The 23,866-nt window shown below is 45.7% G+C and overlaps 1 protein-coding gene across 1 annotated transcript in view; it reads right to left on the bottom strand.

Moving 5' to 3' along the window:
- Nucleotides 1-23,594, bottom strand: part of MARCHF9 (membrane associated ring-CH-type finger 9) — a 214,945-nt gene extending 191,351 nt beyond the window's left edge. The window contains exons 1-2 of the mRNA XM_044286912.1: nucleotides 23,401-23,594; nucleotides 22,298-22,816 (exon numbers count right to left, since the gene is read on the bottom strand). Of these exons, the coding sequence (XP_044142847.1) occupies nucleotides 22,298-22,621 (324 nt within the window). The 5' untranslated portion in view covers nucleotides 22,622-22,816; nucleotides 23,401-23,594. The remainder of the gene's footprint in view (nucleotides 1-22,297; nucleotides 22,817-23,400) is intronic.
- Nucleotides 23,595-23,866: the final 272 nt, after the last annotated feature.

Genomic DNA, 23,866 nt, shown 5'->3' with positions numbered 1-23,866 from the left:
ATCAGCTGAGGAGGCGTGGTTTATAAAAAGGGCAGGACTTGACCTTTCTGTCCTACTAGACAGAGCAGTGGGGGGAGGCTCCTGCTGCAGCCAACTGTCTTAGGGCTCATTCAGATTGCCGTGAATGTTTCACGGTCCGCAAATTGCTGATCCGCAAAACCCGGACACCGGCACGTGTGCATTCTGTGTTTTGGACATAGGACATGCTGTATATTTTTTGCGGGGCAGCAGAGTGGAACTATGGATGCGGAACTATGGAGGTAGACGCAGGGCTGTGAGGACAAGAAGGGGGTCATGGCTGAGCTAATGGGAGACCTAGAGAAGATTTCTTTAAATTTTTCTCGAAATACAATAGGTAGGATTAAATGATAAGACATGACAAGGGCTGATATTGCTGCGAGATGCCTTTGTACACTTTCTATGTATAGTTCTGTCTTTAGTAGGGTAATGTACCTGATGAAGAGGGCTTTCCACCCTCAAAACATGTTGCCAATAAAGGAATCCTATGCTTTATACTTATCTGTCTAAGAAGTCTTCTGCGAAGTGCGCCGTGGTTCTGGTCCTGTTTCTTCTCTGTCTTTAGTAGGCAACTTGTAACCATCCAATCCATTGTCTGAGTTCATCTGAGCATTAGTGATTTGGATCTAAATGACTCTTTTTTTTTGTTATCATTGGTTATATGTCATGTAATATATTCTACGGTGCTTTATTCTGGGAACCGCTATGGTCACCTTACCTCAAGAAGAATTTTTCCAAGTAAACCACACCATAAAGGGGCATTTCAGCCAAAATCGTTTAATACCTATCCAATGGAAAAGTTGAGATTGGTCGGGGTCTGACAATCTTTAGAAGGGAAACCCTGGTCCCCCATCCAACCCACCTAGACAACAGCAGTAAGGAGGACTTTGAATTGAGCAGCGGTCCATTCACACTCCGTTTTGCAAGGGGGGAATTTTGCGGAACAGGTGCGGGCCCATTAATTTTCAATGGGGCCGGAATGTGATGTCCGCATCCGCGGATCCGCAATTCCATTCCGCAAAAAAAAAAGAACATGTCCTATTCATTTTCTATGAGAGTGCCGGCGATATGCGGTCCGCAAAATGCAGAACGCACATTGCCGGTGTCCGTGTTTTGCGGATCCGCAAAACACATACGGACGTGTGACTGGACCCTAAATCTAGTTGTGCCAGTACAGTATAGTTTCTACTGGCTACCATCACCACATGCAGTTGACTAGGCTTCTTATTGTGCTGTGCTCTTCATGTTTGTTTCCCTTTGTCCTCATGCAACAGTGCCGTTTTTTGCTGTCCGCAAACCGCTGATCCGTAAAAAACGGAAGCAGACCGTGTGCCTTCCGCAATTTGCGGAACAAAAAAATGGGCGGCCCATTGTAGAAATGCCTATTCTTGTCCGCAAAACGGATAAGAATAGGACATGCTATATTTTTCTTGCGGGGCCTTGAAACGGAGCAACGGATGCGGACAGCACACGGAATGCTATCCGCATCTTTTGCAGCCCCGTTGAAGTGAATGGGTCCACATCCGAGCTGCAAAAACTGCGGCTCGGATGCGGACCATAACTACGGTCGTGTGCATGAGGTCTTTATCTGAAAAAAACCTTCTGGTAATTTTCCTTTGCAAGCTACGCAGTATCGGCATTAACCCCGTCCAGCCTGAACAGTTATTATAGCAATCCAGCACAGCCAGCAAGAGTGGATGATGTATTGTAATTACCGATGACTCACACACTTTCAACATTTAATCTTCTCAGATTAGAGTAATGCATTTTCATCTTCATTCCTGTTAATAGTGACTCCAGCTTCACAGCCATGACGAATAAGAAATGTAATAGTCCAGAGGTCAGCAACCTCCGGCACTCCCGCTGTTCTGAAACTACAACTCCCAGCATGCTCCACTCACTTCTAGGGGATTTCCAACAACAGCTTAATAAGTTTGCATGGAGTTGTAGTTTCACAACAGCTGGAGTGTCGGAGGTTGCAGTCCATGATCTGACACGGGGTCCGTCGGAGAATAAGGGCCCTAGATCTTCTTCACACTCGCCTAATAGGTCATTCTGATCTTCCTCCCCAAATGAACGCAATGCCTTAGAGCGCCCGAACACGCAGAAGATTTTGTTGCAGAAATTTTCTGCAACTGAAAATCAAATCCATTCATGGAAATGGGGCTGTTTTGGTAGTAGGCACATGGATTTCTGCAAACTTCACTCATTTGAATGGAACTGATTTTCAGTAGTAGAAATTTCTGCAACAAAAACAGCCACGTGTTGCCAACTTTGCCTATAAGCTCCCACGGTAAAAAAATAATTATTCAGGGAGTATACATCAACTATGGTTTAGAAGGCCGGCAAAAAGGTACCACCCAAATGTGTTTCTATAGGGTACTTTTTTGCATACATTTGGTCAAAGTCTATGGATGCACTTGGGATACGTTTCGGGAGTTTTTCTGGAAAAGTTTTTGGGGTGACAAACATATGCTAAAGAAAGAAGTGTTAACATAGTTAATAATTGAAGAGTATATCAGACTGCTATATTTTCTGCCCGATAATCATAGGAATGCTCGTTAGTGATCAACTGGCAGTCTAATACTGCCTTTAAATGCCCGATGAACGAGCAGGCACTGAAGATACAGCATGCTCAAAGATCTGAATCTGCCAGCGGAAGATCGTTCTGTCTTCCGCCGTCCTGCATGGGGATGAGCAATGGCATAGCGACCGTTCCTCCCCATGTTGCGGAGGACATCGCTGCATGTAATAGCAGTGGTGACCTCTGCTAGCTATCTGCTGATTCTCTCCCGATGATCGCTAGCAGCATCGGGGTGTCTAATGCACCCTTAAGAAGCTAAAGGGCTGTCCGATTAAGAACATGATGTCCTTCCTGTAGTGAACTGGAAGATCGGACCGCCAGTGATAGGTTGGAAGGGGTTCGAAACAGAGGTACAGCAGATATCACCGGGAACCAGCATCTGGCCAAGTTACTAAGATGAGATACTCTACAAAACTATGTATTCCCCCAACTCCTCGTATCCACGTGTTTGAAGATCCCACGTGATTAGAACTTTTAATTATTTTAACAAACACAATATCATTTTTTGGGATAACACCTTTCTTATTCCGTTCTTTAATATCTCTGCAGCCACTATGGCCGATCTTCCACTACCTTTCTGAATGTACATAAAACAATGAAAATATGCACATTAGATCCCAGCACAATTCATTACGATCCTGGAGCACCTGATTACTTCCCCCATAGAGAGACATTCACTCCCATTATCTAATGCCTTGAACTAACCTGAGCGATACTGCTGTAAACATGAAGTCCCATTTCTAGGAGATTTGGACATGCCACCCTATGTCTTCTGTCAGTCCTACAGCTGTAACATATGTTCTGTATGAATAATTAATACATACTGGGAGATATGTGGAAATGTGTAAGAAATATTCTGACTTTGGCAGTTCTAGATGATAAAGTAATGTTCCTTTGAGGAGACACACAAATATCTGTTTCAGCTCTTATACAAATCTGATCTAAGAGCCAATATAAAGTGTCATAGCAGTAAACTATTACTTACTGTGGACCATAAAGGCTGTGCTGGCTGCAAAGATCTTTCTACCATTCGAGTAGTTCAAGGCTTTTAGTATATATAAAATGTAATCTGACCAATGATCATGGGCTATGATCACTGGGAGAAATCACGTGGGATCTTCAAACACGTGGATACGAGGAGTTGGTGGAATACACAGCTTTGTAGAATATCTCATCTTAGTAACTTGGCCAGATGCTGGTTCCAGGTGATATCTGCTGTATCTTTCTGGCTCCCGTGGACATTGTTGTTTTTTCATTAAGGTACACAAACTGATGAGGAAACCAGAGCTTTGATGATACAGTATAGACATTAGAAACTTGACTGGTTCTTCATATCATTTATGATTTGGAAAAGCTGGACCTATCTCAGAACATGAGGGAAGCTGAGGCTGTGGAGACACACATTCCAGGTATCAATCCTGAATTACCTGAACACACCAAAAACTGAAAAAAATTTGACAGGTTTATTCATAACTGAGTAAGGTGTTGCCCAGGCTATACCTCATCAATGTCAAGACGTGGGGGTCCAGCAACTGGAACCCCTACTGATTAACTCTTCTCTTTAGCCACCAGCACCAGAAATAACATAGTGGATGGAGCTAGAAGCAGGCAGCTGATTAGTGGGGGTGCTGGGTGTCGGACCCTACTGATCTAACATTGATGACCTATCCTAAAGCTTAGGTCATCAATATCTGGAGCTCCATGGAGGTTGTCAGCTCCATGAAAAAGCAAATCAAGCAATAGAATTGATGAGAGTACACATTTCTAATATGCATGCACCTCAGGGCCTCATGCTCTTGGCCGCATTATGGATTGGTAAATCTCAGAGTCATGAGGAGCCATAACAAGGCTCATATTTCAATGGAGGCACTCTTAAGTTCTAGATGATTCGATATGAATCTAATTGCAATGAAAAATATCTCTGAAATACAACACAGCATGGAGCACCACATTGCTGCACATGAGGCTCCTACGGCTCCCCAGTACGGAGCAGCAGGGAATACTATGTCCTACAGCCTCCTGCACATGGCCCTACTGGGTGATGAGGCTTAAGGACAACCACTCCCAAGAGGATTGCCTCACGGTGTCATTTAAAGCCCTTCTGTCATGAAAGGTATTGATGAGATGCCTACAAATGCTAAACTTATTCCTGAGTATGAGGATGTCATACACTGTGCATTATAATACTGCAGCCAGTAACCGACCGCTATGCAAATTCTGTCTATTTGTGATTAATCAATGCAAGATTATCCATAACTATTATGTAGTAATTTGGTTACATATATCTGTGTCTCTATATACCCTGCTGTCTGTATATGTCACGCCCAGCACACATTTGCTGCAGAATGTATATTAGAAACTGAGAGATAATGCTCTATTCAGTTTAATTAACCTTATTCGGAAATTTTTAGCAACCTCTTGAAACCTATCCATAGACGTGGTCAACCCCTTGGTGACAGGTCATAGAATACATAATGGCATCAGGGGAGTATGGGGCAGGCTCACAAGCTGGGCATGCGCCACACGCAGCAGGTGACATCTGCCCACAGTAACCAGGACTAGAGATGACTCAGATCCCAGTCATTTAACCTCTTAGATACCGCAGTCCATAGCATCTAAGTGGTTAGTCAGAGGGAAGGGGCTCCCCCTGACCTCTGATCGGCACCCCTGAGGCAAAATTGCAGGGTTTCCAAGCGGTTACAATGGCAGACTAGGGCTTTGTGAAGGCTCCCAGACCTGCCATTGTAATCTGCCTAATAAGCTCTGCCTGCAGTAGCAGTAAACTATTGAAGTCTATGGTATAAGCAATCGAAAGATGTTCAAGTCCCCTACAGGGACTAAAAGTAAATACATTTAAAAAATATACTAAAAAGAACAAAAGTATTAAAAATTGATATTACCCAATTTCTCCCTTTTACTAATAAAAATAAATAAAAATAAACAATAAAAAATTCATATTGCCTCGTCCAAAAATATACTTTTAAAATAGAAAACTATTTATCGTGCACGGTGAATGCCGTAAAAAAAAAAAAAGCAAAATGACCAAAGCAATGGTTTTTTTTGTCACTTTGTCCCCCTGCAAACAAAATTAAAAGAACAGTAATTAAAAAGTCATATGCACCCTAAAATTAAACTAATAAAAACTACAGCTTGGATTGAATGTTAATAAATCCTCAGCTCAGAGCCCCAATCAGACCCCCAATGTTAATCAGACCTCAGAACAGAGCCCCAATGTTAATAAGTCCCCTATTCACACCTCAGACTCGACGTCACACAGCGTGAAATCACAGACTGCCAATGTCCTTGCGCTGTGCGCAGGACACAGCACAGCGAGCAGAGCTGCATTCGCCGCTTCCCGATTCTCCTGTACTAATGAGCACTTCCATCCAGTGGCGTTGCGAGGGGGGTGCGGGGGGTGCGGGCCGCACCGGGTGACACCAGTCTGATGGGAGGGGGCGGGGGGGGGCTCTCTCCCTCCCCCCTGTGCTGCTGCTGCCGCTGCCTCCGCCAATGAGAAGAGGGATGGGAGGAGGAGGGGAGGGGCTGTGGCCACTGCGCCACCAATGAAGAAAACTGACCTGTAATACAAATACAGGAGGCGGGTGCCGGAATCAAATAGCCGGCACCCGACCTCTATGACAGTGAGCGGCACCTGAGGGGTTAACTGCCACTGATCGCAGCCCCCTATCATAGAGGTCGGGTGCCGGCTATTTCATTCCGGCACCCGCCTCCTGTATTTGTATTAACATTGAGTGCTCAGTATAATTAACATTTTGTGCACCCCCCCCCAGTATAATAAAAATTTTGTGCACCCCCCCCCCCCCAGTATAATAAACATTGGTGGCGCAGTGGGAAGTGCCAATGAGGGTTAAAAAAATAAATAAAAAATGAACTCACCTCCTCCAGTTGATCGCATAGCTGCCGGTCTCCTGTTCTATCTTCAGGACCTGTGGTGACATCACTGAGCTAATCACATGGTCCATTACCATGGTGATGGATCATATGATGTACCATGTGATGACCACAGTGATGTCACCACAGGTCCTTTCACAGGTCCTGAAGATAGAACAGGAGACCGGCAGCTGCGCGATCAATTGGAGGAGGTGAGTTAATTTTTATTTATTTTTTTAACCCTCATTGGCACTTCCCACTGCACCACCAATGTTTATTATACTGGGGGGGGGGTGGCCGCACTCAATGTATATTATACTGGGGGGGGGCGCTCTCAATGTTTATTATACTGGGGGGGTGGCCACACTCAATGTTTATTATACTGTGGGGGCGCTCTCAATGTATATTATACTGGGGGGGGCGCTCTCAATGTTTGATATACTGGGGGGGGGCGCTCTCAATGTATATTATACTGGGGGGGGGCGCTCTCAATGTTTGATATACTGGGGGGGGCGCTCTCAATGTTTGATATACTGGGGGGGGGGCACTCTCAATGTTTATTATACTGGGGGGGGCGCTCTCAATGTTTATTATACTGGGGGGGGGCACTCTCAATGTTTATTATACTGGGGGGGGCGCTCTCAATGTTTATTATACTGGGGGGGGCACTCTCAATGTTTATTATACTGGGGGGGCGCTCTCAATGTTTATTATACTGGGGGGCGCTCTCAATGTTTATTATACTGGGGGGGCGCATCTCAATGTTTATTATACTGGGGGGGCGCACTCAATGTTTATTATACTGGGGGGGGCGCTCTCAATGTTTATTATACTGGGGGGGCGCTCTCAATGTTTATTATACTGGGGGGGCGCTCTCAATGTTTGATATACTGGGGGGGCGCTCTCAATGTTTGATATACTGGGGGGGCGCTCTCAATGTTTATATACTGGGGGGGCGCTCTCAATGTTATATACTGGGGGGGCGCTCTCAATGTTTATTATACTGGGGGGGCGCTCTCAATGTTTATTATACTGGGGGGCGCTCTCAATGTTTATTTACTGGGGGGGTGGCCGCATCTCAATGTTTATTATACTGGGGGGGGCGCTCTCATGTTATATTATACTGGGGGGGTGGCCGCACTCAATGTTTATTATACTGTGGGGGGGGCGCTCTCAATGTTATTATACTGGGGGGGGCGCTCTCAATGTATATTATACTGGGGGGGGCGCTCTCAATGTATATTATACTGGGGGGGGCGCTCTCAATGTTTGATATACTGGGGGGGGGCGCTCTCAATGTATATTATACTGGGGGGGGCGCTCTCAATGTTTGATATACTGGGGGGGGGGCACTCTCAATGTTTATTATACTGGGGGGGGGGCGCTCTCAATGTTTATTATACTGGGGGGGGGCGCTCTCAATGTTTATTATACTGGGGGGGGCGCTCTCAATGTTTATTATACTGGGGGGGCGCTCTCAATGTTTATTATACTGGGGGGGCGCTCTCAATGTTTATTATACTGGGGGGGGCGCTCTCAATGTTTATTATACTGGGGGGGGGCACTCTCAATGTTTATTATACTGGGGGGGGCGCTCTCAATGTTTATTATACTGGGGGGGGGCACTCTCAATGTTTATTATACTGGGGGGGGCGCTCTCAATGTTTATTATACTGGGGGGCGCTCTCAATGTTTATTATACTGGGGGGGGCGCACTCAATGTTTATTATACTGGGGGGGCGCACTCAATGTTTATTATACTGGGGGGGTGCTCTCAATGTTTATTATACTGGGGGGGGCGCTCTCAATGTTTGATATACTGGGGGGCGCTCTCAATGTTTGATATACTGGGGGGGCGCTCTCAATGTTTGATATACTGGGGGGGCGCTCTCAATGTATATTATACTGGGGGGGGCGCTCTCAATGTTTGATATACTGGGGGGGCGCTCTCAATGTTTATTATACTGGGGGGCGCTCTCAATGTTTATTATACTGGGGGGGGCGCTCTCAATGTTTATTATACTGGGGGGGCGCTCTCAATGTTTATTTTACTGGGGGGGGTGGCCGCACTCAATGTTTATTATACTGGGGGGGGGGGGCGCTCTCAATGTATATTATACTGGGGGGGGTGGCCGCACTCAATGTTTATTATACTGTGGGGGGGGCGCTCTCAATGTATATTATACTGGGGGGGCGCTCTCAATGTTTGATATACTGGGGGGGGCGCTCTCAATGTATATTATACTGGGGGGGGCGCTCTCAATGTTTGATATACTGGGGGGGGGCACTCTCAATGTTTATTATACTGGGGGGGGGCGCTCTCAATGTTTATTATACTGGGGGGGGCGCTCTCAATGTTTATTATACTGGGGGGGGGGGTGCTCTCAATGTTTATTATACTGGGGGGGCGCTCTCAATGTTTATTATACTGGGGGGGCCGCACTCAATGTTTATTATACTGGGGGGGCGCTCTCAATGTTTATTATACTGGGGGGGGCGCTCTCAATGTTTATTATACTGGGGGGCGCTCTCAATGTTTATTATACTGGGGGGGCGCACTCAATGTTTATTATACTGGGGGGGGCGCACTCAATGTTATTATACTGGGGGGGTGCTCTCAATGTTTATTATACTGGGGGGGGCGCTCTCAATGTTTGATATACTGGGGGGGCGCTCTCAATGTTTGATATACTGGGGGGGCGCTCTCAATGTATATTATACTGGGGGGGCGCTCTCAATGTTTGATATACTGGGGGGGCGCTCTCAATGTTTATTATACTGGGGGGGCGCTCTCAATGTTTATTATACTGGGGGGGCGCTCTCAATGTTTGATATACTGGGGGGGGCGCTCTCAATGTTATTATACTGGGGGGGCGCTCTCAATGTTTATTATACTGGGGGGGCGCTCTCAATGTTTATTATACTGGGGGGGCGCACTCAATGTTTATTATACTGGGGGGGCGCTCTCAATGTTTATTATACTGGGGGGGTGCACTCAATGTTTATTATACTGGGGGGCACTCAATATTTATTATACTGGGGGGGCGCTCTCAATGTTTATTATACTGGGGGGGTGCACTCAGTGTTTATTATACTGGGTGGGCGCACTCAATGTTTATTATATTGACCTTCTACTAAGCATTCTGTATTCAGAATGCTATTATTTTCCCTTATAACCATGTTATAAGGGAAAATAACACAGTGAATAGACTTTCATCTTAGCAACCAAGCGTGAAAATCGCACCGCATCCACACTTGCTTGCGGATACAATGCGATTAACTTCTACGGGGCCTGCGTTGCATGAAAACGCACAACATAAAGCATGTTGCGATTTTCACGCAGCGCACAAGTGATGCGTGAAAATCACCGCTCATCTGCACAGCCCCATAGAAGTGAATGGGTCCGGATTCAGTGCGGGTGCAATGCGTTCACCTCACGCATTGCACCCGCGCAGAAATCTCACCCATGTGAAAGGGGCCTAAGGGTGAATAGGACAAGGGTTTCAGCCCCTAAGGGGGCTAATAGTAAGTGAAAATAAAACACAAACACTAAGGCTACTTTCACACTTGCGGTAGTGTGATGCAGCAAGCAGTTCCGTTGTCAGAACTGCCTGCCAGATCCGCCGATCTTGATGTGACTGAAAGCATTTATGAGATGCATCCGGATGCGGATCCATCTCACAAATGCATTGCAAGAATGAATCCATGTCTCCGCTTGTCATGCAGACAGACGGATCCGTCTTGTATCTTTTTACACATTTTTACCGGCATGCGCAGACCGGAAGGACGGATCCTGCATTCCGGTATTTTGAATGCCGGATCTGGCACTAATACGTTCCTATGGGAAAAAATGCCAGATCCGGCATTCAGGCAAATCTTCAGTTTTTTTCGCCGGAGATAAAACCGTAGCATGCTGCGGTTTTATCTTTTGCCTGATCAGTCAAAATGACTGGACTGAAGACATCCTGATGCATCCTGGACGGATTACTCTCCATTCAGAATGCATGGGGATATGCCTGATCAGTTCTTTTCCGGTATAGAGCCCCTGTGACTGAACTCTATGCCGGAAAAGAAAAACGCTAATGTGAAAGTACTCTAAAATATTAAGTTTAAATCCCCCCTTTCCCAATAAACATATTACATAGCGCTGCGTCCGAAAAGTCCAAACTATTAAATTATTAAAAAATATCTCCTATGCGGTGAGCATTTGCCATTTTTTAGTCACCTTGTCACCCCAAAAAATAGGATAGGACTGTTCTATTATGGGCCGAACGTTTCATAAAATGCGAAATGCACGTGGCTTTTTTGCTTGGTATCGAGTATCGCAATACTTTTTTATGGTGATGAAAGCGAATCAAAATTTTGGTATTGAAACAACCCTACGCCGATCTGATCGGCGTAGCGTTGTCACGATACCAAAATTTTCATTCGGTTTTGATTTGGCGACTAAAAATGTAATTTGGCTCCTAAATTTTTCAGTTCAGGAGCCAATGGCTACTAGGTATTTTTTATAGTCTGGAGCCCTGCTATCAGAGGCCGGCGCAGGCGGCGCGATGACGTCATCGCGCCGCCTAAGCCCTGAGCCGTACACAGCGCGGGACACAGGCCAGAAGAGGCCTGCATCGCATCGCTGCCAAAGAGGTAAGTGTTTTTTTCCTTTTTTTTTTTTTTTTTCTGTACAATACTGATGGCTAGTGGCACATGATAGGAGAGGCCCTATGGCTAGTGGCACATGATAGGGGGGGCCGCCTATGGCTACTGGCACATGATAGGTGGGCCTATGGCTACTGGCACATGATAGGGGGGCCCTATGGCTACTGGCACATGATAGGGGGCCCTATGGCTACTGGCACATGATAGAGGGGCCCTATAGCTACTGGCACATGATAGGGGGGCCCTATGGCTACTGGCACATGATAGGGGGGCCCTATGGCTACTGGCACATGATAGGGGGGCCCTATGGCTACTGGCACATGATAGGGGGCCCTATGGCTACTGGCACATGATAGAGGGGCCCTATGGCTACTGGCACATGATAGGGGGGCGCCTATGGCTACTGGCACATGTTGATGGGGGGCTTAGGCTACTGGCACATGATTAAGGGGCATCTATGACGGCACATTTCACTGGCACATTATTGGGGGACATCTATGGGGGCACTTCTTACTGGCACATTATTGGTGGCACTATAGGGGCATCTACTGAGGCCACAAAGAACGGTTATTTTATATGGGGGCTCTGTATAGGGGCATTTTATACTGGGACACATTGTGTTGGGTACTATGGGGAAGGGGGGAGAGGACTACTACGGGGAACTGAGAAGGGGTATTTTATGCTTACAAATTATGGGGGACACTGAGGGCATCTACTGGCGCACTATATATCGGGCATTTTATACTGGTACATTATGGGGGCACTAGGGGGGAGAGGAGCACTATGGGGGCATTTACTGGGGTCACTATATAGGGGTATTTTATACTGGCACATTATGGAGGCACTATGGGGACATTAGCTCAACTGGGGACATTACAGGGGGGTATTTTTTGCACTGACACATTATAAGGAGAATTATTTCTACTGGGGGGGGGGGGGCATTATGGTGGGCATTATTACTCCCCATGGTATGACCCCCTAGTAGCAGCACCAGCCTCTCCCTGCTCTGCTATCCCTCTGCCCCTTCTCCAAATACTTATTATGAAATCTTTCTCATTAGGATAAAACACATCATCAGCTCCGCCGAGCCCCCGGCCAAAGTGTGGAAGTGGCGTCCGAGATCCCCAAGGGCCAAGCCAAGTAATTGTAAGTTTTCATATGAAATATGTTTGTTATATACATATAGCCTACACTGTCAGGTGTCACCCAGGGGGGGTGACACCATTTTCTACCGCACCGGGTGACACCAGCCCTAGCAACGCCACTGCTTCCATCATGGAAGCCCTCATTAGTATTCGCCCCATATGATAGGGGGGTGCGTCTTATAGGGCGAAAAATATGTTATCACTGTAATCATACTGATAAATAGGGAGCAAATGTCAGCTCTCTACGCCAGGTGCATGGACTTCAATGTCTTCACCACAGTACCTATTATCCAAAAATGAAAACCAGCTCCTTATTAAAACTTGACATTTATTTAATATATTTAAAATCCATACATTGAAGACAAGCAGCAGGAGTAAATGAGTATGTAAAGGTACCTGCTGGGAAATATACTGACCTGCACTACAAAGGTAACATGTCAGTTTCAGTGCGCTGTGAACAGTTTTAAAACAAAACCCAAGAAAGCATGGCTGAATTGCAGTTTTTTTTTAAAGCATTCCCGAGTTTTAAAAAAAAGTTTGCATAATGGCTGTGCTTCTTTGTATAATCATAACTGTGAAGGAACAGTTTTATGTTTGGGCTTCCCTAATGTTTTATATTATTCCCTGTTTCAGCCGCACAGCTAGATGCATTTCACTCAGAAGAAGAGGACGTCTCTCTTCTGCCAGCACAGTACTGCTGTGACGTCCTTTCAATTACTTCCCACTATGTTTGCTTTTTATCTAGGGAGCTCACAGAACAGATAAGGAGGGATAAATCACACTTACAGACACACAGGAGGCTCCTGTGATGTTCAGAAGCAGTGTAGACACAGTTCTTTTATCAGGCTCAGGATGTCAGGTAGCTCTGACACCCCACCACCACCACCACCCACACACATACTCTTCCTTTCAGCCACCACAAGTTAGGTGGAAGTGAGACCCCTAGTGGCCGTGACTTTACAGCTTTTTTCAGGTGGATTTTTAAATTAAGCGATTTAGAAATTCACCTATAACACTATTCCCTATTAAATGAAATGGTGTGAAAATACAGTGACTCTTTAATTAATTTCATCCCACACAGAATTCTTTCCCATTTTCCAATTTCTATAATATAGTGCCAATAAAAAGTATAAACTGTCCTGCCAAAAACAAGCTCTCATAATAGTACGTGAATGGAAAAGTAAAGAAGTTATGGCTCATAGAAGACTGGGAGGAAATGACCAAAATGAAAAAATAAAAATGGTTTACGGCATCAGGGGGTTAAAGGCTATGCGCATTTTTGGAACCAAGTTTTACATTGCTACAATGAAACTAAAATACAAATTAGGCTACATTCACACGAACGTATTTTTTTTCCCTGTCCGATTTTTGGGGGGGATGAGAACCCATTCATTTCAATGGGTCTGCAAAAAATGTGGACAGCACACTGTGTGCTATCTGCATTCGTATGTCTGTTCCGTAACTCCGCCAAAAAAACAGAACATGTCCTATTCTAGTCCGTTTTGCAGATAAGGATAGGCATTGTTACAATAGAGCCATATGGAACGCCATCCGTTTTTTTTTGCGGATCTGCAATTTGCGGACCGCAAAATACATACAGTCGTGTGCATGTAGCCTAAACCTCAGTACAAAAAAAACAACGTACAATTTTACCATGCATACCTATGTGTCTCCATGGTTACAGGTTACAAACCCTGGTTCTGTGTTATGTTATTCCTTACAGCAGTGTTTCCCAACCAGTGTGCCTCCAGCTGTTGCAAAACTACAACTCCCAGCATGCCTGCACAGCCAAAGGCTGTCCAGGCATGCTGGGAGTTGTAGTTTTGCAACAGCTGGAGGCACACTGGTTGGGAAACACTGCCTTACAGCTTGTACCTTTTTCTACTGTCCGTAGGTTAGCAGGGATCAGAAGGAAGGGAGTAGCACATGACGATTCCATGTAGACGTTCCCGTACTTTCTAATGTAGACTACCATAGAATTCAGTAACCAGGTGCCCATCTCAGAGACCCTGGTTGCCGATTTGGGGGGGTGGGGGTAGGCAGTGTTTGTTCACTATTGGTTGCGATATGGACCTGACATCTAAATAGAAGATTTATTTCCTTAAACCTATAGTACCCTATTAACAGACAATAAAGCAACAACAACAACAACATAAATGCCTCATTAGTATCCACATTCTGCTGCATCAGTTGATCTGAGAATCAGCCCTATTTACTGCAGAATAATGCATGGCAAAATGACTATCGATCACTGCTGCAACAGCAAGAAGCCTTCTTAAATATTGCATTGAGACTTCTGTTTCATTTGCAAAGACGGATCGCTTAACTATATAGAGAAAGCTGCATTCATTTACTGGCAAGCGCGCTTCTGCTCCAGCTGCCCTGAACCCCAGTGTGACATGGACACACATTCATCTCAATCAGGTGGCCCCAGATACTAAGTAGCCTGCGTTTATGCTATATATCTATATAACTAACCCGTCAATGATATGGAATAATAATATCTTTGTAACAACAAAGAAACAATAAAGTTCACACGTTGCAAAGGGTTACAAAATTCAGCACCCTACATGCCAAAAATGATGACATTTTTAAAGGGGTATGGGTGTACAATAACTCCAAGGATTTAATATCCCCAGAAAATATGTCTACAGGATTTAGGTGGCAGACGGGCCACAGGCCACGGGAACCAACCCCTGTCCGCCCTCCATTGGGGTTGTATTGTGCCACTTTGCAACGCTCTCCAGAAACCCATAGGTGACTCTCCTGCTTCAAAGGGTCGATTCTTCGGTTTCTTCCCTTTGAACGGTGGTTCAGCTCCATAACAATTCTCTTATAGGATCTGTGTCTGCCCCTCGAGCTTTACCGTGACAAGATCGATGCTCAGTCCTTCCCACCTTACTACTTCTCCCTGCCCTCTACCCAGCCCTTCATCTTTGATCCTTCTTTTCTTATAACTTGTTACGCCTGTCCATCATGGAAGAAGTTCACCCCTCCATAGTTATTTCTTTCTTCCCTTTTTCTATATCTACATAAGGGTACTTTCACACTAGTGTTTTTCTTTTCCGGCATAGAGTTCCGTCCTATGGGGTCAATACTGGAATAAAATAACTGATCAGTTTCATCCCCATGCATTCTGAATGGAGAGTGATCCGTTCAGGATGCATCAGGATGTCTTCAGTTCAGTCATTTTGACTGATCAGGAAAAAGAGAAAACCGTAGCATGCTACGTTTTTATCTCCGGCGAAAAAAATGAAGACTTGCCTGAATGCCGACCGAAAAAAAGGTGAAAAAAATAAATGCCAGATCAGTTTTGCCGGATGACACCGGAAAGACGGATCCAGCATTTTAATGCATTTTTTTGACTGATCAGGCATTTTTAAGACTAATCAGGATCCTGATCAGTCTTACTAATGCCATCAGTTGGCGTAGGTTTTGCCAGATCCAGCATGATCACTCGGCCAGAAGTGTGAAAGTAGCCCTAAATAGTAATTTTGCCTTTTTTTGTTGCTTTGTTTATATACCATTACATGCGCTATGTTTCCATTGCTGCAAATTAAATGGATTATGTTATTGATTATTACCTTTTTGCTTTTTAAACTTGGGTGCTGTTCATGTATGTCTTGTGATTTCGGTCATAAACGCAGCACTATCCTCAGGAAAGTTCATCAATATGAGATTGGCGGGGGTCCGATACCCAGCACCCCCAACAATCAGCTGTTTGAAGTGGCTGCGGCGATTGTGTGAGCGTTGCGCCCTCTTTACCTGCATGCCGTCTAGCCAGTTGCGGCGGTGCAGTGTAATCACAGCTCATTGGAACGGGATGAGTAGTTGAGGTTTTACTGTACTGCACCTACGAGGGGGGGACACGCAGCTGAACTCTGAGGAGGACGCAGCGCTCACACGAGCACCGCAGCCCCTCACTGAATGCAGTGTCACTCCAGCCACACATCCCTATGTGCATGCAACCTTTGCTGCATGATGTCCAGGCTTCTCTTAACCTTGATCTCTGGCAACGAAAGGTTGATGTCTCACATCTACCACTGTCGGCTAATAGCGGATTTCCATCAGTTATTGTGAGCCAAAAACACGAGTGAAGCCTACGCATAGATAAGGTATAATGGACAGATTTGCATCTGTTCTGTGTTTTTGACCTGCACCCGGTTTTGGCTCACAATCGGTGATGGAAATAACTGACCAAATAACTGAAGTGTGAGCTCGGCCTAAACTGTCTCTCGTGTCATCCACAGGGTCCTCCCCTCGTGTCTCTGGCGCCCAATAATAATTGAATTTCTTTCGCGTTACAACGTGCGGATACATGACAATAGTGATGGCAACAGGTAGAAAACAACCTTATGGTTGTTCACATAGACAGTGTCCACATAGGAAAAGTCGCAATTTCTAGTAGTGGACCCTCTTAGGCCTCATTCACACGTCAGTAAACCGTGTGATCATTTGCTATCGGTGTTCTCCATGGACAGCACATGAATCCACTGTTTTAATGTGTTTATCCGCACATCCCTGTTTTTCCACGGACCCACAGGCAGTGGACAAACCACGGAGACATGCACTACTTTGGTCCATAATGCAGACCAAACATGCACAATGAAGTCTATGGGTCAGTGAAAACCAGTCAGTGATCTTCACCAGTGCACGTGGGATACTGATGTCATGGACGTCATCAAGGACATGGAAATGAGAAGGAGGCCTAATAAAACACTGTCACAGAAGATTTTCCTGGGATCACACCCCCACATCTTGCAGTAATACCTTAGATTTCATATCCACAGCTCTCAGTTGAAACCTGAATTAGATACAGTCGTAAAGTGATAAATGACTTCTGAAATGTGGATTCGTATAGAAAACACAGCTTGGAAGTAATCCCAGATACAGCCCTCAAAGTCATCTTGACCCACAGCCTTGAATTACATGCCATACTGTCCGTGTCTTGTGATAAGATGGTCAGTGATTCATCGGTGAAGAATCTGTGTGTGGTCCGTGTGTCAGTATTTTGTTCCCCGTGTGTCATCCATGTTCCATTGCACAGCTAAAAATTAATTTTAAGAACTTCTCCCCTTAATGGTCTGTGAAACACGGATGGCATCTGCGTTGCTTCTGTGTTTTTCACGAACCCATAGACTATAATGAGCGCAAAATAGGGCACGCTTCCGAGCTAAAACCATGGACCCTCTGATCGTGTTAAAACACGGATGTGTGAATACATGCATTAAAGTGAATGGGGACGTGTGCTGTCCGTGGAGAACATGAACAGCACACGTCTGTGAATCACTGACATGTGAATAAGGCCTAACTGGAGAATCGTTCAATGACATCTAGAGAAAGAGTCATAAGCATATATGTAGAATACACTTATCGATCTCAAACTATAGCACCGCAGATGCCAAACAAAAAATACTGCCGACTCTACAAAGACCGTAACATCTGCAAAGTATTCTGCATGGTATATAGCTCTAGTGTGTATGTGTCTGCAGTAATACATACATATATATATATCACTTATTCCACATTACTGAGCAATGCTGATCATTTTACAGCCTTACAGCCCTAGTATAAGACATAAACACAAGTATTGGGGCACACCTCTTAATCAATGAATCCAGGTGTGTTTCAATCCGCCCCTTTGCCACAGGTGTATAAAATCCAGCTCCTCGCCATGCTGTCTGCCTTTACAAACATTTGTGAAAGAATGGCTCATTCTAAAGAGCTCACTGAATTCCAGCGTGGTCCTGTATTAGGATGTCACCATTGTAACAAGTCAGTTCAGGAAATTTCTTCCTTCCTAGATATTCCACCATCACCTGGGAATGATATTATTGTGAAGCGGAAGAGCTTAGGAACCACAGCAACTCATCCATGAAGTGGAGACCACGTAAAGTTACAGGGCAGGGTCATCAAGTGCTGAGGTACAGAGTGCATGAAAGAAGCCAACTATCTGCTGCCTCCATACCCGCAGACCTTCCCTGGTTTTAACATCAGCAGCACAAAAACTATGTGCCGGGAGCTCCATGGCATGGGTTTCCATGGCCGAGCAGCTGCATGCAAGTCTTACATCACCAAGCACAATGCCAGGCATCAGATGGAGTGGTGTAAAGCACGCCAGCTCTGGACTCTGGAGCAGTGGAAACATGTTCTGTGGAGTGATGAATCACGCCTGATGGACGAATCTGGGTTTGGAAAGTGCTGCGGGGGGCTAATGGACTATAAAACAGATTTATTTCAGGTTCAGGTAGATCTTTGTCTAAAGACTAAACCCTGTGCCAAACAGTGCTCAATTAGACTCATTGTTCCTTTGATTCTGGTGTCTATTAGGTCCTCAAAAAGGTCCATTTTGCAAAGTGAATAAACCTGTGACAAGATAAATTAAAAAAATATCCCAATCATATAAAACAGGTCACTTTTCTGCCATACTGTGAAAGTCTATCCCGCGGCCTCCTCTCTAATCTCCCTCCACAGTCATCTCCTCCTCTACCACTGTTTATAGGGCAAATCCAGAAGATCAGCAACTCTGCTTTAAAAGTAGAATTAAAAAAAAGCCACAAAAGAAGAAGAGTTTTAGAGAGGTATTATGAATTATAGAACAGACGGAATTGTGGTTCTGAAGGCAAGAAGCAATTCACAAGCTGTCCATTATGCCAAACACTGAAGACGGGAACATCCTTGTAACCTGGTGTTTTACCATTCAAGGCCAGGTGCACACTAGACGTTGTTATCACATCCCCACCTCTGCCATCATCCACTCCCATCTTGAATAGAAAACACATGCTTATTCCCAGCATAGGAGGCAATTGAGGGGCGATCAGCTGCACTTTAAATCCTCCTAGAAATTGCGCACGTCACCGATAGGGTTTCAGCGGGCTGCCTTTAATCCTAGCTCTTCCTCCTGCACAGGTTATATCACATATGTGCTTAGCCTTTAGGCAAAAAGATGTCAAATAAATATCATGAATATACAAGTGCAGTAATAGACATTGCAGAGGGTGTAATTACAACGGTGCCCCTGTGTCTGCGAGGACTAAAGGTCCCAATGTAGAGTAAAAAAACAAGAGCTTTATTAGTATGCTATATACAAGTGCAACAAAATAACATGGACATTGCACAATGACTAAGAATATCCATCGATTATCCTTGGTCTACCCCTACCGCCTCGGGATCTGGAAATTGAACTTCCTATCAGCAAAATGGTGGAGATGGTTGATGGAGTGTCACAGGCCCCTCAATGTTCTTCTAGACACAGCAGCACATCCGTACGTTTTGACTGGTCCTGCTTCTCACATCCATTCAATGGCACATTTTTGTAACTATAAAGTATACATCCTCCACCAAATAACATGACCACATAGCAGCCCGTCTTTGCATAGTTGATTAGCTGGTTGGTGGGTCTAACCTTTTAAATCTATGATCCTAGGACTCACAGTATATCCAAGGAGGTGTCTTGTGGGTCAGCTCCTGGCATATCGTGCTATCTTGCCGGTGGTGGGTTTGATCTTGATCCACCCAAAGAGTCAAAAGTGAAAAACAGTCCAAGGAACTGCGGCTTATAAGCTTCATAATGAATCAATAATTAATCATATTGCCGGTGCCTTGGACTCATTTGCACTTTTGCTCCTATGACAGACTGTCCTTAAAATACCTGTCCTTAGAATAGGTCATCAATACATGTCAGATCAGTGGGGGGGGGGGGGGGGGGGGGGGGCAACACAAGGCGCCCCCACCAATCAGGTGTCCTCAGCAGTCCCTGGCTCTGGAAATAAGCATAGATGGTGGAGCTGTGCTTTAGCTCTCTTCTGTAGGTTAGTTCCGGCTCTGGCAGCTGCTGAGGACAGCTGATAGGTGGGAACGGCGAGTGTTAGACCCCCATGGATCTTGACATGACTTACTCTACGGATAGGTCATCAACATCTAGAATCTGGACAACCCCTTTAGGATGACTCCAGGAGAACCAGCGTAGAAATCATGGGTCAGGAGCATTTTAGATGCAGGCATCTACTCGACACCCCTCAAGAACCAAGCATGGACTCTGTAGGAATACCACTAACACAGAAGACTTTCCTCTTGCTGCACCTTTCAGCCTTCCAAGTTAGGATATTATAAGAAGAATAAAGAAGCCCCCAACTCCAGTTTCTGGGATTATAAAGTTTGTCACCTATGTAGATGGTTATCTTTAAAGTGCACCAGTTTTATGGCCTGTGCACCTTTCAAACCAGGAAGTTTACAAGTACTGGGTCACTGTGCTGACACAAATTCAATGCTACCTGGCAATACAGCTTCAGAATGGGACATTTTTCTTCTGAATGGACACCAAACTCTGACACTTTGGTCATGAGCATAATTATACCATTTCCAACCAGCTTAAAGGGCATCCGTCAGTACATTTGTACCTATGACACTGGCTGACCTGTTACATGTGCGCTTGGCAGCTGAAGGCATCTGTGTTGGTCCCACGGTCATATGTGTTCGCATTACTGAGAAAAATGATTAATATATGCAAATGAAGCTCTATGTACAACTGGGGCGTTGCAGTTACACCTAGAGGCTCTGCTCTCTCTGCAACTGCTGAGCTCTCTCCATTTCGATTGACAGGACCAGGTGTGATGATGTTTTTTGTCTGGCAATATCAATTAAAGTAGCAGTTGCAGAGAGAGTAGAGTCTTTTGGTGTAACGGCAACAGCCCCATTGCTCCAGAAGCTAATTTGCATATACTAATACATAATTTTTCTCAGCAATGCGGGCACATATTAACCAACACAGATGCCTTCAGCTGCCAAGCGCACATGTAACAGGTCAGCCAATTTCATAGGTACAAATCAGCTGACAGGTGCCCTTTAAGAGTCCAGATCTCTTGGTAGAAAACATTATAATCATCTAATCGTTATGGAAGCTTACTATTTTTATAAATATCTTAAGTATATACATTTTGTAGAAAAACAATTTTTTCATGCTGCTTGAACCACAGCAGGTCACGCTATAATGTCAAGGTCCCGTCACCCTCCACATAGGTCTAAGCATCTGTATACAATGTTCTGGACCTTGGAAGTCTACTCCACAGATCTTCAACATGGAGCCCACCAATCTTTTAGGTATCTAGGCAATCTGAGTTAGTTGTTTCATCCAGATGACACCCAACAAGTTCAAGAACACAACAGACACCTTTATTCTTGAGTTGTCATTGAAAATACTAGAAGACGAAGGAAGCCAAATGGCCATTATTGAATAACTACTTCAGTAGACCAAGGAAGACCTTTCAGACACGATGAACATGGAGCAGGCCATACTGTACATACAAAGATCTGATGTATCAGCCAGCATTTTTCATATAAAAATATATTTTTGTCCAATACCATGAAAAATCGCATTGTCTTTGTAGCCAACACCATTACATCTGACTACTCCTATTGTCCCACTTCGTAGATTCTTGGATAATTGCTGCTAACAGCAATACAAATTTTGTGCATATCCGATAAAAGGTTCTGACCCATGGCCCAGATGCCCAGAATATGTCCAAGACCTAATCAGCCAAATTATCAGTGTGTCTAGAGCCAGCGTAAGATCCAGCCAGGAGATCTCAGACACAACATCTTCTCCTGCACATTTTCTCATGTACTGAAAGCAAAGCCTGAGCATCTTTCCTATTCCATCTTACACATTCTCATGGTGGCAGCTCTTTGTTCACATAGGCACATTGCCGATAATATGTTTAGATAACGACGTTCGCACCAAATCCTCAATATTATCTATATTCTACTTTATTATATAGAAAATAGTGAATTATTTTGCTATACAAAGAGAAAATATAATCAGGTCCAAAAAAATGCATGCCTGTCGGCTCGCAGGAGCTCCATGTTATAGCGTCCGTGCTCCTCAGACATACAATTCCTGGTGGAACTGGATGAAGGAAAACAAGTGCATTCTCTCCCCCAGACCCTTTACCTTAGGTGACTTCATCTCAAGCACTAAGTTATGACCCCAGGTACAAAGGGTACCTACCTGCTCAGGGCCTTGGAAGCAGATTCTGCACTGCGGGGTCCTCATGCCACTGTCAATGCTGCTGCCCAGGGACACAGCGTCCAGCGCAGCCCCAAGCCTTCCATCCTTCTCCTCCAGTCCAAGGCTGCGGGGTCTAGGATCTGACCCATAGTATTCCTCATCATCGTCTCTGGAGGAGCAGTCTGCAAAGGGTGGCCATCCACAGCCCCCAACCCCGAGCCCTCGCATAGCGTGGCCCGGCTCCGGTTCACTTCTCCCAGATCGGGTCAGCACCAGAACCTTAAGTTCATTGAAGAACATGCGGAGCCGGTATTTAAACATCATTCACCGGCCGGTGGACCAGCAGTTTGGGGGGTTCCGGTGCACAGGCGTTGCAGAGACATGGACCTAGGTCCCGAGTGACCCGACGATAGTGAAATGCTTCTCCTGGGCTCCTGTGACGGGGGACTGCACTGCATGGGGTTAAGTGAGTGCAATTCAGTATAGGGACAGCATCCATCCACCCATACGTATAAAAACCTGGGGAAGGGGAGCATAGAAACGCATTTCAGAAAAAGAGCTTGTAAAATAGTTGTATTATTCGGACATGCAATGAATGGACGGGAAGGGGGGGGGGGGGGGGGGCTGCAACCTTACGGCCAAAGGGTGGACAGCAGGTAAAGGGAGTGCAACAATCTGCTGTGTGGAAGGGACTAGAGAATAGGGGGGGAAGCAATTAACATGGAAGAGGGATGGGGAAAGATCCTGGCTGCCTGGGGGAATAATGTGCCCATCCTATCTGCAGGGAGTGCAGCCTTCCATGCCCTCTACTAGCAAAGGAACCAGGACAAGAAGAATCCTTTATAATCCAATGGAGAAGGCAAGGATCGGGACGAGGTGCTGGGCTTGCTCCGATGTCTTCCCTCCCCCTTGCTTCCTCTTCTTTCCCTTGGATGAAGCAGGCAGGGCTCCTCTATTGTCTCAGCTCTCAGCATCCCCAGCCTGAGCCGACTGTCCATCCATCCAGCGGTGATCAGGGCGCCGCATCAGCACCGGCGTCCGTCCTGCTGCACAGACACAAGCCGCGCATGGCTCTGCCTATAGATCACCCGGAGGACGCTTACCTTGCGCTGGCCGCCGCATTGTATCCCGGCTCCCTGGTGTTATTGCATTGAGCCCTGGCAGTAATGGGTGGCTATGAAGTGAGGGCTGGATAAATATGGCTTCTCCTTCCGGTATGGCATGTTAAATAAAACATTTCAGTGGAGTGGAGTGTGGTATGTGGAGCCGCCGCTGCTGGGGCTGGATCCGGGCTGCGCATCTGCGGCTGGCGACGGGTCTGAGGGGACCTGACGTGCGGGTTCACGTGGGAGCGGGGCGGGTGATGTGAAAGTGACCCGTCACTCAGCGGATTCCCGGGCGTATCATCACATGGCAGAGGTGTGTGGCCCGCTCAGGTGCCCGCCTGCCTGGGTGTGTTCCAGGTCAGGGCTTCCCAAACTTTTTGTACCTGAGCCTCACCAGCCAGGCAATGCCCATATTACCCCCACCGGTGCCAAATACCATCCTGCAATGGCCTTATTACCCCCA

Source organism: Bufo gargarizans, chromosome 3 (assembly GCF_014858855.1).
Source record: "Bufo gargarizans isolate SCDJY-AF-19 chromosome 3, ASM1485885v1, whole genome shotgun sequence".
NCBI lineage: Eukaryota > Metazoa > Chordata > Amphibia > Anura > Bufonidae > Bufo > Bufo gargarizans.
Note: the sequence above shows the minus strand (reverse complement) of the source record. Positions and strands in the feature narration are given on the sequence as shown.